Below are 16,818 nucleotides of genomic sequence, written 5' to 3' on the forward strand. Positions count from 1 at the left end.
TGGCTGACAGTTAAATCAGGACTGTATAGAGGAATTTCTAATGCATTCATAAGATGGTGGGTTTACTCATTATCCCGCTTTTAAGGTTTAATTCTGGCCACTGCCCCTTAATTTAAAAATCAAAAGGATATTTGCCAGCTACAACTTGGTTCATTAACTAAATACAGTAAAAGCTCTTTTATCCAGCATCCCCTGGGAATGGGGGACACCCATTAATCAAATATGTCGGTTAATCAAATGTGCACCGTCTGGTGCACTGCCCAGTGTCAGTGTGCTGGGGCACAGGGAGTGGGGCCCCACGCAGGCTGCTTTGTGCTGGGCCATGGGCCGAAGAAGTGACAAAGAAAAACTCGGCTTGTGGTGGCAAAACCAGAAGTCCCCTGGAAGTGATACTTCTGGTTTTGCTTTTGCCCCGTCCCTTGGATGCCAGTTAGTAGAGTTTTCTGGCTAATAAAGTGCCAGTTAACACAACTTTTGCTGTACCTAAAAGTGGCCAAAGGTAGAAATACAAATTAATAGAACAGGTGAAATTGTATCATAATAATTTTTATTCTTTGTCTTCCTCCCCCCACTGAATCTTTTATCGCAGAGTATCCTTTTTTAGATGCCTTGAAGCTGTATATAGTGTCTCTCCCATCTGACAGATTGTGCAACTAAACAAGAGACATGATCAAAGGTCTTGTCTAAACAAATTTATTCTTCGTAACATTCATCCTATGGCTGAATGTGAAATCAGGTTTTGTTCTTTATTATTTGTGACTTTGTTTCCTTCCAGGGATTTATCCATGATCTTGTGTGATCCCTTTGCCATTAACACCTTGGCTCTGAGTACTATAAGAAACCTACAGGAGCTAGTTGGGCAAGACACCTTACCCAGGGTAAGTCTGAGAGATCTATGCAGAGGTCACACTTAAGCCCTGTTCTGATCACAATTCAGTTGCAGGGTTGGATCTCCCCAAGTTGACTGTCCATTTTCACCTTGCTCACTATGAACTAGATGCATAGTAAGCCCTTACAATTATGAATGGTTGCAGGTAACTGCTTTCTGCCTGCTTAAATCCTCCTTAGAACTGCAGAATCCTTTATTATGTATCTAAAATTAATATGGGGCTTGTTTTACACTGTGCTAAGCTGTAGGTGATATACTAAAGTCCAAGTCCCACTGAGCGGTATAACTAAAGAGAGTTATCTTTACTGTACACGTAATTTTAAGCGGCACTTAGACATTATGGTGATGGGAGCTGTGTCAAGGATCTAAGTAGTCAGCCACTAGGGGTGTGCAAAATGGGCCCTATTCAATTCAGATCCCAATTCAGCCCAAATTGGGGACAGTGATTCAATCTGTTGATTCGGATCACTGTCCCCAATTTGATTTGGCCGAATCCAAATTGTCCCAGCCACCTGCGGAGGGTTTGGGATCGAAAGTACGGTTGGGGGTAGAAAGGTAAGAAAGGTTTATTGACTTAACAAAAACACAACTACGCGTAATATACTAAGACAGATAATGACAGAGGATAATAATTTGCATCGGCAACTTATCGGCAGTCCCCTCTGATGTCTGATGTACAACAAGTTTCTCTTTTCACAAAGCTCAGTGAAGTCAGGCGTCTCCAATCAGCACTGTCCGAGAGGTACTGGGAAGGATGCTGGTATTCAGTCCTTGGGCTCCTCAAGACCCACGGGCCCACTGATCCAGGTCAACAGCTACTTAGTAGTTCCTTTCACAGAGCTGTATCTTCCTTTTAAATGATTTCCGGATGTGCCAGCCAATTTATAACTTCTGAGCTATGCTGATAACTTACAGCCATTCAGATTCTTTTTACTTCAACTGTCCTTAGACTGACCAATAGCAGTACAAGCCTTGCATTCTTTTGATAAGGTTAATTTTAACTACGCCACAGGGCCTTACTACTTCAAGGCTTTGTTTACTAGGCCTTACTTTATACAAGGCTTTACTACATCTTAGACTTTAATTAGGCTCTTAGCAACAACATATAGCTTGATATCTAAACAAATGACAGAAAAACACTTGGTCTAATCTTCATAGAGCCTTCAGCAAGCACCTTTATCACACAGACATAATTCTCAGCTGTCACACTCCACCCCTGCGGGGACAGTGATTCGATCCGTTGATTCGGATCACTCTCCCCAATTCAATTTGGCCGAATCCGAATCTGACGATTCAATGCTGAATCAGTGATTTGGACACGGGCACAGCTTTAAAAGTTTTTTCTACATACCTTGAGGTAGCAGCGTGGCTCATGATCACTGCGGTGCTGGGGCGGATGAAGCGTCCCACAGCAGTGCATGGGGCTCTCCAGCATGCTCGGCAGCAACCCCGGAAGTGGACCAGAAGTACTTCTGGTCCACTTTTGGGTCTGCTGGGGAGCGCACGGGAAGTCCTCCCGCGCCCCCTAGCCCAGCAGTCAGCCGCAAGGGTACTCCAGGTGGCCCCCAGATCCAGGAGGCACCAGTCGCCAAGCCAGGGGGTGCAGGGGGCCCCCAGCACACTCCCCAGTGGACCTGGAAGTGCTTCTGGTCCACTTCTGGGTCTGCTGCCAAGCATGTTGGGGAGCCCCCCCATGCTTCTGTGGGACGCTCCATGTGCCCCAGCACCACAGCGATCACGAGCCCGTGCTACCTAGAGGTATGTAGAAAAAACATTTAAAGCTGTCTCTATGTCCGAATAGCCGAATCTGTCCAAATTGTTTTGGAGGGTTCCAAATAGATTCGGAGAGATTAAAGGATCCTCTGATTCGATTCACATTCGGAGATTCGGCCACCAAATCAGGCCAAATCTCCGCTGAATCAAATCGGGGACTGAAGCTTCACATAGCCCTAATAGTCACTCTAGGGATGAAACAGAGGAAATGTTCCTATGTTTCACTGTCAGATTAAATCAAGTTTTACATCATGTTGTAAGCACGCAAATCACTCGGGAATTCAATCTACTAATGTAAATACGACTCTTACTGTCTGTGTACCATCTTTTCTGGATTTTTACCTATGCCAGCACAGATCATTTTATTCTACCAGATAATCTGTGGGGCAGATAAATGGGTTTGTGTTCCTTGGGGGGGGGTTTAGGTATAAAGCCAATCCTGTGATAGATTTTATATATGTTATGCTGAGTTGTGTTCTGTAGTGCATGCAACCGTTGGAGTCCCTCTTCAGCTTAATGAACAAAGAAACAGTTTCCTCTAGCAGTCTTTGTGATCTGACCTCTCTGATAATTCTGCTTAATCCAAGAAAGATTCAACGTGTAAAGAAACCAAGAGAAAGAGAATAGTTTTTATTGTACTTGAATTTCTAGGAAAGCCCAGACTTGCTGCTGCTGCTGAGGATGCTGTCTCTGGGACAAGGAGCTTGGGATATGATCGATAGTCAAGTTTTCAGAGAGCCTAAAATGGTGAGCTTTTCTTGGAAATCTGGAATAGCGCTTGTCCCTGCTGGTTAAAAAAACATCAGTGTCAGCTTCTCCATGTGCCTCTATAAGCATTTGCCAAATTCGTAAGGGTTGTTTGCCTAAACAAACAGGGTGACACTCTACATGAGTGCTCTGTAAACTTTGCCTGGCTTCTTTTGTTCTCCTTGAACATCTAGCCCATAATGCACTTAGAGCCAAGTTTTATTTCTGATCAAACTAGCCCCAGTTGCTCATAAGGCATGGCAGTTTTCACCCAAGTGACAAGATGGTAAAGCATAGTTGTGTAAAAAATTGTACTTCTAGGGCTGGCCCCAAATCTAGCAACATACTGACTTGTCATTCAGGGTGAAACACTTGTGCCTTCCAAGTCTTTGTGGTAGGCATGTAATGAAGGTATTTCTGTCAGCCTCTAGAAAAGAGTATTTTGGATGGCTCAGAGGACTGTCCCTGTACTTTCCCTTTGGCTAGTGCCTAAGGTGGTCTTCGCCAGGCTTGAGAGAGGTTATGGAAAGAGTGTGATCACAATCATGGGCAGTAAGTGTTGGCTTAAAAAGAACACTCCAAAAATTATTTTTTTCTTCTGTTCTTCTGTGCTGCAAAGCAGCCAGATATCTCCCCAGGGAGGTTCCTTGAGGCCCTGGATATCTAAAATGCTGGCTGACTGCATGTTTATCCTGATGAGTCACACATTTTATTTGGTTTTGTGAATTACTATTCAGCTGTGGTGATGAGGTCTATTTCAGGACCTAAACAGAGTCCCTGTTTAATCCATAGTTCAGTGTTTGTCAGCCAGGGATGCACGTACCCCTACGGGTACTTAAAAAAGTCGTAGGGGATATGTAGAACTCCGCATGCATGCGTGCAACCACAGCACAGCACACGGGCAGCCAGGAGCGCAGCCTGGCCACGTGGAGAGCAGCCAGGTCCAGCTGGTAAGTTTGTTGTAGGGGTCGGGAGTGGGGCTGGGGCAGGGGCTGCCCAGCCAGGGCGGAGTGTGGGACTGAGCCATGTGGGGGGGCAGCTCCCACCGCTGCATACACCCTGGGAGGGAATGCAGGGGGTGTGCCCCCCGGATTTGCATGCGTGGCTGGGGTTGAGGCTGCACTGGGCTGCGCTCAGGGCAGGCAGTGGTGATGCTGGGAGAGGGGTTGGGGAGGGCTACAGTGAATTCAAGGGGATCTCAGCGGGGCCGGTGGGTGCTGGTCAGAGCTGGGAACAGCCCCCGGGTGGGGAGGGGGCCTACCCCCTCCCGCAGCTCAGGCTAGCCCGAGCACATTGGGCCCTGGGGGGTCTGCCCTGAGCACGGAGCCCAGGCCTCATCCCTGGGTGGGCAGGCACAGCCCGATTCTCACCCCAGCCCCACTGTCCCAGGTGCCCACGCGCCTCTGTGGGCGGGAGGGGAAGAATTGGTGGCGCTGTCTGGCAGGGGGGACCCAGGGCAGCATCCAGGGGGCCTCAGGGGCAGCTCCCGCCCACCCACTCCAGCCCCAGTGGGCCCCGCAGCCACAGGCAGAGTGAAGGGTGGAGCCAGGAGCAGCAGAAGCAGAGACTGCCTCGGCCCATGCAGGGAGCAGGGCCCAGGGCTGAGGCACATGGGCGGCACCAGCCACATCTGAGCATGGCACAGGCAGGCACTGCTTCCATGCACTGCTCCCCCAACCAGGCTCCTGCCTCAGTTTCACCCTGCACACAGTTCAGGCGGCGAAGCGTGCCCAGCTCCACTCCCTCCCTCACCATGGGAGCCTCCAGGAGCGGGGCTACGGCAGGGCCCCCCTGCCTGCAGCCACTCCAGAATTCACTGTAGCCCCCTCCCCCCCCCCCCAACCAAACCCCCTCCCAGTGCCGCCGCCGCCACACACCCCAAGCACAGCCTGACCCACACCCTGCTGGGAAAAGCCCAACACCCCAGCTTGCAGCAACAACCCGCTGTCCCCCACGTGCAGATCTGGGGGCACCCCCCCTCCATGCCCTCCCTGGGTACATGCAGAGCAGTGGGAGCCATGCCCCTCCCCATGCTCCCCAGGCAAGCCACTTGCAGATCCGTCCTGCCCCTGCTCCACTCCCTCACCGAGGGGCCTCGATCTGCCCTCCCCCCCCTTAAAAATAAGAAAAAAATATAAAGGGGTACATGAGGTGAAACTTTGAGACAGAAGGGGTTAAAAAAGGTTGTTGAAAAAAGTTGAAAACCCTTGCCATAGTCCATTTGGAAAGGTCCTTAATCTGTTGGAGCCACGCAACGATTTAATTCAAGAGGATTTTCCACAAGTTGCTCCATTTTTAAATTAACTTTGTGGCTGCTTGAACTTCTGCTTCCCATTATTTTCATTTTGCAGCAAAACAAGTAGCTTTCAACTGCTAGAAAAAGGTCACTGCTTTTTCGCTTAGACACACTATTAACTGTGTACTGGTCAACGTTTAGGGGAATTAAAAATGATTAGTGCATATTATCAAATTACTCTGTCCTTACAAAGACCCTTTGCATCCAGTATTTGCATTCATATAGAGCCAAATGCTGTGGAGAAGATATGAATGTCATGAAGTAGTACTATCAAAGCAAAAAATCATAGTCCTTTCTAGCCCTATTTTCCTAAAATCTAAACGGAGGTCACATAGTTCAGCACCTTGCTCAAGGTAGGAACATACCTGGCTAAACCATTGCAAACAAATGCTTCTCTGACCTGTATTAAAATCTTCCAGTGACTGACTGCACAAATTCTCTAGCTTATATGTTCCAGTACTTAACCAGCCTCATAGTGATAATACATCCTTGGTTAGCCAAACCCCTTGAGGAAGCTCCCACCAAAAAGTTATTCAGATAACTGAATTTGTTCTGCTGAGTAAAACCCTGTGGTATTTTTTGAGGAATTATGCATGCTAACACAATAGGTATGAAAAGAGAGGTACCTGATGGTTTGAGCAGGGACTGAATACGTTTTTGTGATCACAAGGAAATCATGCACCTTATTCTCTGGGAAAAAGTGTGGGTGTATCACTTGCTTATCTTGTTAAACCATTTTGAGTTCCTTGGATGAAATGAATGATGTGTAAGTACTGTGTGTTCTTATATTGCATTGGCTTTTTTCCTCCTCTCTCTCTTTAAGGAACCTGAACTGATTACCAAATTCTTGCCAATGCTGATGTCCTTTGTGGTGGAAGATCACACGTTCGCTGTAGATCAGAAACTGCCATCAGAAGAGAAGGGGCCAATACCCTACCCCAGCTCTATTCCTGAAGCTTTCACCAAGTATGTGTCAACAACTTTACTTATTAACATGTGCATTAGCTGCTTTATCAAGGCAAAATGCTATGTAGCCATGCTGGTACCATTATGTACAACCTGAAAAAATCAAGTAAAGGAATTTTCAAAGTGTTTAAACTTTAACTTGGGGCTGAAATTCCATTGACAAGGATCTGGGAAGATTAATTAGTAGAGTAAATTGCTGTTTTCCACAGGAGAAATGCTCACGTATTATGCTTTCTGATGGAGACGTGTGGCACACCAGTATCATTTGGCTTTCCGCAATTTTAAGTGTGGAGCAGAGACAACATATAGCCCTGCCCTGGTGTAAATAACTCTATTCTGGAGAAAAGTTACCCCTCAAAATCAAGTGTACCTTCAGACTGGTGTAGTTTACATTTACATGTGGGTATGCATCCTTACTTCTACCTAATTTCCTATCCAGGTTCCTTTGAGCAAATAACTATTTCTGCTTCCTCTGCCACATTGTGGGGAGGTGCCTTAGTAGCACCTGCTGCAGTAAGAGAGCTAGTCTTTGGTCTGCTCTGGACACCACTCTAATTTACATCAACGTATAAACTGATTTAAGTTACCCTGGTGAAAAATGTGTCATATGTCCATACCCATATTTTTAAGCTGTTTGTTACTTGCTTACATTTCTTAAGCCCTTGTAATACCAGTAGAGACATAGATTATGCTGTAACTTCTGCAGACCATGAAAATTTCCAAACTCTGTACTCAGTGACATTTTAATATTATATTAGTATTTAATGGGGCTGCTATACATCAGGCAGAAATGGCCTTCATGTCTGTGACACAGAATATAGGAGAGGTTACTGGATTTAGGATTACATTTTATTTAAAGGGGATTTTAGATTACGAAGGTATCAGTAAAACTACTTGCATAGAACTTAAGCAGTGTCCAGAAAAAGGTGTGAGAGGCAGTGTTTCTTTATCTCTAAAGGCAGTGCTGTCCAATTTGGAGGCCTCTGGTTAGAGAGCTCAAATATGGCCTTTTTTCATAAGGGCCAAAATTGAAAGGCAGTTGAATAGGTAACAAAACAAAACTCTTAAGGACCTCAGTCAGCAAGATAATTTGTAATTGATGAGAATCCTTTTGAACTTAAGGTGACAAGTGTACTGAGTAGCACAGTAATATCTTACTGCCTTTGCCTTCTAATAATGGATCTTCTCAATGACAGCCCACTGTAGGCAAGAACCTAAAAAATGTAAAGATTGCACTCTATATTGCAAAAATGAATTCATTTTAAGCTCTTGCCACTGAAGCAGGTCAGTTTGTTCCTCTAGGATATAGAGACCAGGGAATAGAAGTAGTACAAGAGGTTTGGTATTATAATTTAAACCCTTTTTTACCCTGTGGAAGAATAAAGATTTAGATCATTTCTGGTTCTCATAATGGGTAGAAGGAAGAAATATTTTTGCCTAACAAACTACATTGCTGCTTGACAGTAACACAATTGGAGGAAGGCAAGTGACTGAACAGCACCATTTTTTTTTTTTTTTTAATCTTGGGGACCTGGAATTGCCTTTATCTTCCTCTTAAGAAAATGGAGCCTCTGCCATCATCTTATAAAATCCTCAGCATTTCCTGTATTTGAAAGCATTGCAGCAACCCATGTGAAGCAGTAATTTTTATTCTTGATGTAGGCCTAGTTTGGAGAAGGATGAAATACTTTGTTGATGCTTTTTACTATAATCGTTCAGTCTTTGCAAAGAGAATAAAGGTTTCCTACCTTTTTTTTTTTAAAGCGAGAGAGATGCTTGTGCAACTTTGCAAACAGAATGCAGTGTACTTTTCATGGTACTGTTTAATTGAGGTGCATTATGACTGACACCCTCCACTCCGGGCTCATTACCCTGCATGTGTTACTGTAACTAAGATGCATGTACTTTGGGATAGTAGGAAGTGTAGTTTGCTCCCATATGTCTGGGAGTTCAAAAGCAACCTACTCTTTGCAAAGCATGAAAAGGTCTTCTGTATGCTTAGGCATACCCATATCTTGCACTTATTTCTATCGCTATTCTTGTCCACATATCCACACTCAGACTATGGTCTCCAGTTAGAATCATGGTCACCACTGTTTGATAGCAGTGCTGTGGATGTCTGAGCTATGAGAAAGTATAAATCAAATCAAAATCATACTTTCCATTCTGCTGAACTTGGTCTGTGAGATTCCTTCTTACATTAAAGCAAGGAGAGTTAAGGAGTTGTTATTGGAAAGTAACAATGTTTACTGAATTATCATGTCTTTAGTCCTAGTCAGCAGACAGCTAACAATGGTATGCACCTTGACCATCGTGCCACAGAAGGCTTGAAGCTAGATATTAAGATATTCTATGCCTCCAACTCCATGTGGGTTCCAGTTCTTAGACCCTTTCTTTTTAAATCGCCTCTAGTAAGTGGTTTCTTGTTTTCCTGGTTGTAAATCTTTGCTTGTACTTTGTACCGTTACAGATTTTTACAGGAGAACAGAATAGCCTGTGAAATTGGGCTCTATTATGTTCTTCACATCACTAAGCAGAGGAACAAGAATGCTTTTCTTAGGCTCCTGCCAGCTCTAAGTAAGATGTCATTTCTTTTTATATTTTGTGCCCAGTTGTCACACATGGGAGTCCTAAATTCAGGAAAATAAGCATTTTGGGATGACTGGGGAATAGCATCAATCCTTTTTTCAGCTTTGCTAGTGGTTTCTCTGTGTGGCCATGGTGAGTCATTTACCTTAGGTGGCAGTGTTTCCTTACTGAACCAGAATGGAGGGAGACTTGTTAACTGTCTCTAATTCCATGGATGAAAAATACTGTACTAGCAATGTGACTAATAGGCTTGATGGAATAGAGCTGAAAGATAAATGATATATTTGAGCAAGTGGCTTCCTGCTGCAGATAGTCTACAATGATTACATTGAGTCAGAACTTACTCTTATCTTGGGATTTGGCTTCATTCACAAAAGAAACTTACAATGACACAATGCAGAATCCAGCACAAACCTTCTCCCCCAGGCTTAATTGTTCTTACCCCTTCTACAATAACTGCCCAGCTCACACCCTAGGTTTTCCTGAGATCTACTCTCACCTTCCTTTATATCTGGACACGGTAATAAACCACCTGCAGATGGTTTATCAGGAAAGTCCACTTGAAATTTTCTGGCAGAAACATCTACTACATAGTGAGGTTTTTAGGCAAATGCATGCTAGCCTGTCGGTCTCTTTGTGTCATGCAGTTGAGACATTCAGTGACCTGGCCTTCAGTGATATTTTCTTGCACCTGCTCACCGGTAACCTCACATTGCTGGCTGATGAATTTGCACTGGAGGAGTTCTGTACCAGTCTCTTTGATGGCTTCTTTCTCACGGCCTGCTCAAGGTAACTGGTGTCTGTCTTCAAAGCATGGTATTTACAAGGCAAGTGGGTAGATCATGCCTCTCTGAGCTATTGCTTAACCTGCCTGCACACTCTTTTCTTGGTTAAATATATTATCTGTTTTATTTTTTAAAGCAATAAGATTTTAGTAGCCAATTCTGTAGCACCAAAATCTAAGAAATTATAGGATGTTGATTATAAAATGTTCTGAAATGTTAAATCTTTGTTTGCGGACACAAGATGCAAAAGGCATGATACAATTTCATAGTTTCATAGTTGGTAGGGTCGGAAGGGACCTGAGTGGATCATTAAGTCCAACCCCCTGCCATGGCAGGAAAAAGTACTGGGGTCAAACGACCCCAGCAAGCTATTCCTCTAACCTCCTCTTAAAGACCCCCAGGGTAGGAGCCAGCACCACTTCGCTTGGAAGTTGGTTCCAGATCCTAGCCACCCTGACTGTGAAGTAGTGCCTCCTGATGTCTAGTCTGAATCTACCCTCTGCTAGCTTGTGACCATTATTTCTAGTCACTGTTGGTAGTGCTCGGGGGAACAGGGACTCCTCCAATGTCTGTTGGTCCCCCCTGACTAGTTTGTAAACGGCCACTAGGTCCCCCCTCAGCCTTCTCTTGTGGAGGCTGAACAGGTTCAGGTCCCTTAGCCTCTCCTCATAGGGCCTGCCCTGCTGCCCCCGATCATGCGGGTGGCCCTCCTCTGAACCCTCTCAATGCTGTCCACATCCCTCCTGAAGTGCGGCACCCAGAACTGGACGCAGTACTCCAACTGCGGCCTGACTAGTGTCACATAGAGTGGGGGGAGGATCACCTCCTTGGACCTGCTCGAGATGCATCTGTGGATGCATGACAAGGTGTGGTTGGCCTTCCTGACCGTGTCCCCACACTGTCGGCCCATGTTCATTTTTGCATCAATAATGATTCCAAGATCCTTCTCTGCCTCTGCACTGACAAGAAGGGAGTTCCCCAGGCTGTAGGTATGCTGCTGGTTCTTCCTCCCCATGTGCAACACCTTGCACTTGTCGGTGTTGAAACCCATCCTGTTCTCATCTGCCCACCCCTGTAACCTGTCTAGGTCCAATTGCATCCTATTCCTCCCTTCTAGCGTGCTCACATCCCCCCACATCTTAGTGTCATCAGCAAATTTGAACAGGGTGCTTTTTACCCCCTTGTCCAAGTCACTGATGAAGATGTTGAACAGTGCGGGTCCAAGGACCAAGCCCTGGGGGACCCCACTGCCCACATCCCTCCAGGTCGAAAATGACCTGTCCACCACCACTCTCTGGGTGCGGACCTCCAGCCAGTTAACGACCCATTTGATTGTGTAGGTGTCGACGCCACAGTCCCCTAGTTTTTTAATGAGAATGGGGTGAGAGACAGTGTGGAAGGCCTTCCTGAAGTCCAGAAAGACTACGTCCACTGCTACCCCTGCGTCTAAGGATTTTGTGACCTGGTCATAGAAGGCCACCAGGTTGGTCTGACAGGATCTGCCTCTAATGAACCCATGTTGGTTGCCCCTAAGCATAACCTCCCCTGCTGGCCCCTCGTGGACATGTGCCAGGATAATTCTCTCAAAAAGCTTACCCAGGATCGAGGTAAGACTAACTGGCCTATAGTTCCCCGGGTCCTCCTTCCTCCCTTTTTTGAAAACGGGAACCACATTGGCCCTTTTCCAGTCCTCTGGTACCACACCAGAGCACCACAAGTGCTCATAAAGCTGTGCCAGGGGTCCTGCAATGACCTCTGCCAATTCCCTCAGCACTCTGGGGTGGAGATTGTCAGGACCAGCTGATTTAAATATGTCCAGTCCCTCCAGAAGTTCCCCAACTAGGTCCTCACTGACCCTAGGCCTGGGTGCGCCTCCCCCTCCCACTAACTGTGCATCCCATTTCTGTTTTGAACATTAGAGAGAGCTTCAGCATTGAGCTTTGTCAGTTGCACAGAAAATGTGTTTGTCTGCAAAAAGATGATATTAATTTCTTGGAAGCCTAAGGCAGGATTCATATAATGTAGCACACAAGCCATTTTTCTACAAGTATTTTTAGCGCTTGACTGTAGTTACTCTGACAACCATTGTAAGTTGCGCTCTAAAGCGTAAACATAATATTGCCTGTTTACATTTGTTTTACCACCTGAAAATTGCTTTTCACAGAAAGGAGAATGTACATAGACACGTGCTAAGATTGCTACTTCACCTGCATCACAAAATGGCACCTACCAAGTTGGAGTCGCTCCAGAAGTCTTTGGAACCTACTAAGCAGGTACGAAGGGTTACTAGAAGAAAGCCATGTGCAAATTAAGGCAGCTGCATTCCCTGAAGTTGCTTAATGGAGCATGTGTTCTGTTTTAGATAGCAGCTTTCAAAGCGTACATAGTTCTGACTTAATTAGATTATAACCTCCTCTTCCCACTTTCCTCTGTGTTGAAACACTCCCTGTAATTGCAGTATTTAGTGCACTGCCTAACAGCAACTAGAATAAAGTGTGACTTTTTAAATTCTTATTCTACAGACTAGCGAGGCTGTGAAGGATCTTTACAACCAGCTCAATGAAAAACTGGAGCTTCGCAAGCCCAGCCCGGCCCAGGTGGCTGAGACACCTTCCATGGAACTGCCCTTACCCACTGTGCCCACCCCAGCCTCTCTCTGAGCCGAACCTACAGTGCACTGGTGTGATTTTTTTGATATAGAAGAACTAGCCTTGGCAGCCTGTATGGTGAAGCAGTTTCAGTGCACTGTTAAGTGTCTCTGGCTACAGGGATGGAAACTAATCAAGACTCACCGAACCTTTCTGAGGTGCGACCAGCAGTCACTGCAGTTTGCTTTTGGTTGTTGGCTGGGGCTGGGTTGCAAACTCAGTCTATGGCATATTGCAAGGATTTCTTGTAGATCCAGTTAACTCTTAACTGTGTGTATTTTTTCAAAAGAAATAGGTTTATTTTTAAGCTTGATACGTTATTGCAGTTTTAGATGTAACAATTTTATGAGGTGATAAATATAAAAACTCAACTCATTTAATCAGACAAAAGTGAACTCTTGAGATTGAGGCATAATTTCTCCCATTGCTCCTAACTAGCTTCTCTAGGTCTATAGGTATGCTGGTATAACTATATAGTAACAGAGCCCCCAATGGAGATGTAGCAGATGCCAGCATAAGGGGCTTTTCTGCTGACAAATCTGTGTCCACACCAGGGGTCTTGTTGGCCTGGGTACATCAGCTGCAGGAGGTATAGCTTTTGTCATGTTCTTAAGTCAGCATAGCTGTAGAACTAGCAGATGGCTGCTTCTGAGTTGAAGATGGTTGCTTTGAAATAACTTTGCTCCACCCTTCTTGATTACGAAGGTGGGAAACATCCACAGCTACCTCAAAAGGAATCATAACTTCTTAATCTCAAATGTGAGTTTCATAACAAAGTCCAAAGAACCAAGCCACTGCCTCAAATAAAAGAGCTTTTAAAGAAAACTTTGAAGTAATTTTAAATGATTCTTGAGGCAGCTAAAGAAAACAACAAACCCCCTCCAAAATGGAGTGGTAGAGAAGAGTGTGACAAGCCTGAAATCCCATGCTGGAGAATTAATCAGCGTCTAATGACCCATTTGCCTTTGCTACCATGTGCTAGATGTATTCCTCTTCCCCCCTTGTGCTTACTAGTGGTGAAGCTGAGGGCAGTGGAAGCCAGTGTTCAAGGAGGTAAAATGTAAATATGTTGGTTACAAAGGACTTGCCTACCTGACATAAGAAGTGTTGGGCTCTAAAAGGATGTTTTGTGCAACCCAGTAATCTGCCTGAGGAAGATAAACTGGAAAAGATATGTGTGCGTGTATGGGGAGGCTCTATCAAACATGCAGAAGGTACTGCTGGTAGCTGGACAGAAAATCAGTGTTGCCCTCATGTATTCAGTAATGCCAACTGTCAGGAAAACGTCACGAGACTCAAGATTTCTAAGTCAAAATAACTCCAACTTGCGTCTCCTAATCAAACCCTCAGATCTCCAGATTTTGCCAGCTGGTAAGTCTGTGGGGAGGAGAGGGAAGGGGCAGGTCCTCGCAGTGAGGGAGGGAGTGGAGCAGGGGCTGGGGTGAATGGGGCCCTGTGGCTGGGGCAGGTCATCCAGAGGCATGCAGGGGCAGGGGATGTGACTCCAACTCCCTACAGCTGCACACACCCCTGGGGGAGGCATGGGGGACACAAGCTCCCATGGGTTGGTGGCGGGCTGCCTGCTGTGGGCTTGGGGCTCTGTGCCCTGCTGCTTTTGCCCTGGGAGCTGTCGCATGACACCAGTGTGCTGCCTGCCACTGGGCAGGCAGGGGACACACCGCGCAGCCAACATGCCCTGCATCCCCTGCCTGCCTGCCAGCAGAAAACACTAGCATCACACAGCTGAGCTTTTGGGGCAAAGGCAGCGCACTGCTACGGGGAGCCACGTGCCCCCCCTGGTTCTTTGGGTGACCTGCCTCGCCCCACTCCCTCACCGTGGGGGGGCCTTGATCTGCCCTTCCTTTCCACATACCAGGTGAGTGCTGTCTGTGTGTCTGCCTCTCACTCCCAAGCTACAGCCCCCTGAGCCCTGCTACTGCCTCTCACTTCTGACCCACAGTACCCCACATCCTGCCAAGGTGTGCAGGAGGACCTTCCCCAGGCTTCACCCCCCCACACACCCATAGCCCCCCACACCATCACAACCCCCACCCACACACACTTCAAAAGTAGCATTTCATGATTTACATGCCAATCTCTTGATTATTTTTTTTTAAGAGTTTATCTTATGATTTTTGTTTAAAGCATGGGGACAGAGAGTTTGTCTCATGATTTTTGACAGGGTCACAAACAAGCTTTAAAAATGAATCAACAAATTTTAAAAATGGGTTCTCCTTTAAAGGAGAAAAACATGGGCAACCATAGCTTTTCCCTTGCAGGCCAGGCTGCTTGGGGCCCCCCATGCCTTCCACACACCCACCTTCTGCCCCACACTGGGGGCCTGGGGTATGGGGGTGGGGGGCAGCAGGTTGGGATTGAGGGGCACTAGGTCGGGATTGGCCATCCATGTTTACAAATGGGTCCTGGTACAAAGAAGTTTGAGAACCACTGGTCTATGGGAAACAATCTCTCAGGCTGAAGACCTTTCTTCAGACATGGGGTGGTGCTGCTGAGCCATGTCAAAACCTGGCTCTAGGCCTGTCCTCTTTTCTAACTTCATTCCTTAAGGGACATGTCAGGGAAACAAAGATTTTCTTAATAAGTTATTTTGCTTTGAAAGCACTTGAGAATTACAGATGGTGTGTGTGATCTCCCCCTTTCTTTGGGTTCAGTTGTGTCCTATGTTGCAGGCTGAGCAGTGTCTTTTGTGCCTGTCCACTCTGGTGAGTGCTTCCAGGTGGCAGAGATCATCACCAGCTCCCCAGAGCAGACTTTATTTTGCAAGTTGGTGCTCAGTCCCCTGCCACTATGGGGCTTCCCCCAATCCTTCTCCGTCAGTTGTGCTGGCCCATTTGCTGGCCTCCTGTGGAGAAAAATCATTGTTCAGAGGGAGTGGAGTAGCTTATGAGTATTTCATATTCATTGTCCCTGATGAGCTTGATGGCTTTCAACAAGGTGATAAAACTCCTTTTCTGGGCCAGTAGTTGTCCTCAGGCAGTGCTCAATACTCAGTGACCTTCACAATTAGATACAAAGTATTTCACTCTGTCAACTCCATCAGAAATATCAACATATGCAGTGGTATATTTTGCCAAAAAGAAGTATATTTTTCAAAACAAAAAAAAACAAACCCTTTGTTATGCACCTGCAGGTATTTGCACCTGCAATTTATCATACTGGTATTCAAGTTCCTGGGGACATCTTCCAACTAAGTTCTGATGAAATGATTGAAAGGAACAGCATCACTTTTGGAAATTTTATCTGATGATTTTATTATTTGCATTGCATTATAAAAGGGAGAGACCCCCTTCTCTGATCATGATCTCCAGGCTCCATTCAAATATAGTGACTGACAGCTCCCACCCCAAAGAGCTTACAGTTTAAATGATGTTGCAGTGACATAATTCATGAAGGCCCAGTAGCCTTTGCCAGTAGAAACAGGTTTTGAAAATCTGTCTCGCTTCTTTATCAACATGTTTAATTGATCTTTACCAAAACGGTCCCTGGATAATTGTAAGAGACAATAATGCCCATTAATATTTGTTAGTTAAATTTCTCTTCTATAACTGCATCCTGGGCATGTCTACACGAACACATTATTCGAGATTAGTGCAGATTACTGTGCAGTAAGCATCACCATCTACACATGCAGACGTTTGCTAGCTGCATCTGTATGAGCTGTTACTGCGGAGTGATTTAGTACAGAGTTCCCTGCCCAGCCTGGAGCTGGCTGGGACCTGCCTTTGACCAGGACAGTTCCTGGCCAGCCCTGGGCTGTGCAGGGAAGTCTGCACGTGCAGCCTGGAACTGGCTGGGGATTGCCTAAAACAGGACAGTCCCCAACCACCTCCAGGCTGTATGTGCAGACTTCCCTGCACAGCCGTGGTGCTGGCCAGAATCTGTCCCAATCAGAGGCAGGTCCCAGCCTCATGCCTCGATCAGGTGATCAAGGTGCGGCCTTGGAAACAGCTGCAGGGGAGGAGTAGGCAGAGAATCCCTGCCCAGCTAAAAGCTCATTGCTAGCTGCCCCACCTGTGGATCAGGGCAGGGGGCTAGGAACTACCCCTCCCCTGCAACTTTTTCCAAGTCGCCCGCCCCTGACTGGGGAGCCAGGGCCAGGAGCTC

At 46.2% G+C, this 16,818-nt stretch overlaps 1 protein-coding gene across 1 annotated transcript in view; it reads left to right on the forward strand.

The window, feature by feature from the left end:
- The window catches only part of NELFB (negative elongation factor complex member B), a 28,684-nt gene extending 15,166 nt beyond the window's left edge, over positions 1-13,518 (forward strand). The window contains exons 7-13 of the mRNA XM_006264839.4: positions 776-878; positions 3,314-3,409; positions 6,529-6,671; positions 9,142-9,248; positions 9,908-10,049; positions 12,210-12,318; positions 12,568-13,518. Coding sequence (XP_006264901.2) covers positions 776-878; positions 3,314-3,409; positions 6,529-6,671; positions 9,142-9,248; positions 9,908-10,049; positions 12,210-12,318; positions 12,568-12,705 — 838 coding nt within the window. The 3' untranslated portion in view covers positions 12,706-13,518. The remainder of the gene's footprint in view (positions 1-775; positions 879-3,313; positions 3,410-6,528; positions 6,672-9,141; positions 9,249-9,907; positions 10,050-12,209; positions 12,319-12,567) is intronic.
- The last annotated feature ends 3,300 nt before the right edge of the window (positions 13,519-16,818 follow it).

The sequence above is a fragment of the Alligator mississippiensis genome, chromosome 12, assembly GCF_030867095.1.
Source record: "Alligator mississippiensis isolate rAllMis1 chromosome 12, rAllMis1, whole genome shotgun sequence".
In the NCBI taxonomy this organism is placed as follows: domain Eukaryota; kingdom Metazoa; phylum Chordata; order Crocodylia; family Alligatoridae; genus Alligator; species Alligator mississippiensis.